The sequence below is a fragment of the Frankliniella occidentalis genome, unplaced genomic scaffold (assembly GCF_000697945.3).
Source record: "Frankliniella occidentalis isolate FOCC.00 unplaced genomic scaffold, Focc_3.1 Scaffold64, whole genome shotgun sequence".
In the NCBI taxonomy this organism is placed as follows: domain Eukaryota; kingdom Metazoa; phylum Arthropoda; class Insecta; order Thysanoptera; family Thripidae; genus Frankliniella; species Frankliniella occidentalis.
This window is the reverse complement of record NW_026267194.1, coordinates 1250111-1251285: the sequence shown is the minus strand read 5'-3', so window position 1 is coordinate 1251285 and position 1175 is coordinate 1250111. Positions and strand designations below refer to the sequence as shown.

General features: G+C 53.4%; 1 protein-coding gene across 1 annotated transcript; it reads right to left on the bottom strand.

Annotated features, from left to right (window-relative positions):
* Positions 1 to 45: 45 nt before the first annotated feature.
* LOC127749550 (uncharacterized) lies at positions 46 to 848 on the bottom strand. Its single transcript, XM_052268159.1, has one exon. The coding sequence runs from the start codon at positions 772 to 774 to the stop codon at positions 118 to 120; it is 657 nt and encodes a 218-aa protein (XP_052124119.1). The 5' UTR covers positions 775 to 848; the 3' UTR covers positions 46 to 117.
* Positions 849 to 1175: the final 327 nt, after the last annotated feature.

Here is a 1175-nt window from a genome sequence, read left to right as displayed (position 1 = left end):
TTCTTCCTGTATGTCACTCTCCTTCATGTTCCGGAGATATGATCTACCTAGCATCTCTACCTGCCTGGCAAGCTGCCCGACCGTCTGGTCTTTTTCTTGAGGGAGAGTTTCGAAATCCTACTTTCTCTCCCACATGGATGCAGTCTTGCTGAATGTTTTGACCAGTGCGTGGTCCAGACTATCAAAAGTTATTGGGGTTTCCTGATGTTGCAGGTTTGCAATTACTTCCGTTGCATTCCCCGTCAATGCTTGCAGCAGTGCAATCTTTTTATCATTGTCATCCCAGTCATTGGCCTCCGCCAACGTGTTGAACTGGACTTGGTACACGGAATAGTCCATCTCGCCGTTGTACTTGGGTACTTCGTTGTACTTCTTGGCCTTCGGCGCCGGCCTTGTGATGGCCTCGAACAGCTTTCTGAAAAGGCGATTGTTTAGCCACTGTTCAGCTTCCTGCCCTTGGTCGACATCGGTGTCCTCGTCGTGGAGCTGCTGGTCCCCGTCAACGTTAGGCTGCTCCTGGCGCCTCCTCCGTCCTGCTTGGAGCTGTTCTCTGTGTTGTCCAGGATGACGTCCAGCCGGTTGCTGCTGTGGACGTTCTTGTTGTTCTTCAACAACGAACTGCATCCTGGGCCGGCCACGGCCTCGTCCACGACCTCGTCCACGGCCTCTGCCGCGCCCACGTCCGCGCCCTTGGCCTCGGTGCACGAAAACGTGGTCGTCCTGATTGTTGTCATCAGCATCCATCCTGTCGACGTCCTGGTCTTGGACACCCATGTCGTCCGGCTCCGAATCAGGCTCGCTAAACGCGCGGTTCGCGTCGCCTTCGTCGTCAGTGTTGACGACGCCTTGTACCAACTCGTTCTGCTGGCCGTTCTCCATTATCTGACTCTTGGTCACTAGGTTGTTGATTTTCAAGAGACTTACTTGCTGTGGCAAACGCCCAAACAAGCCTCGGCTCCGAGGTTCAACGACCCGCGACGTGCTCCGGAGGACTTCCCTTTTCCTAACCTCAAAATACGTCCTTCCCTGTGTGACACTAGACAGGTCTCAGGTCCGTACGTGTTTTGCCTAACTCTAGCTTATTGCTGTGTGATACTAAAGAGGTCTCAGCGAAGCTTTTTGCTGTATGACGCTAGAATGGTCTCAGCAAACTCCCTAACTAAACTCCGAGTATG

What these genes read in the sequence shown, in the direction of transcription:
- LOC127749550 (XM_052268159.1), bottom strand. Translation starts at nt 774, where the DNA reads ATGGGTGTCCAAGACCAGGACGTCGACAGGATGGATGCTGATGACAAC.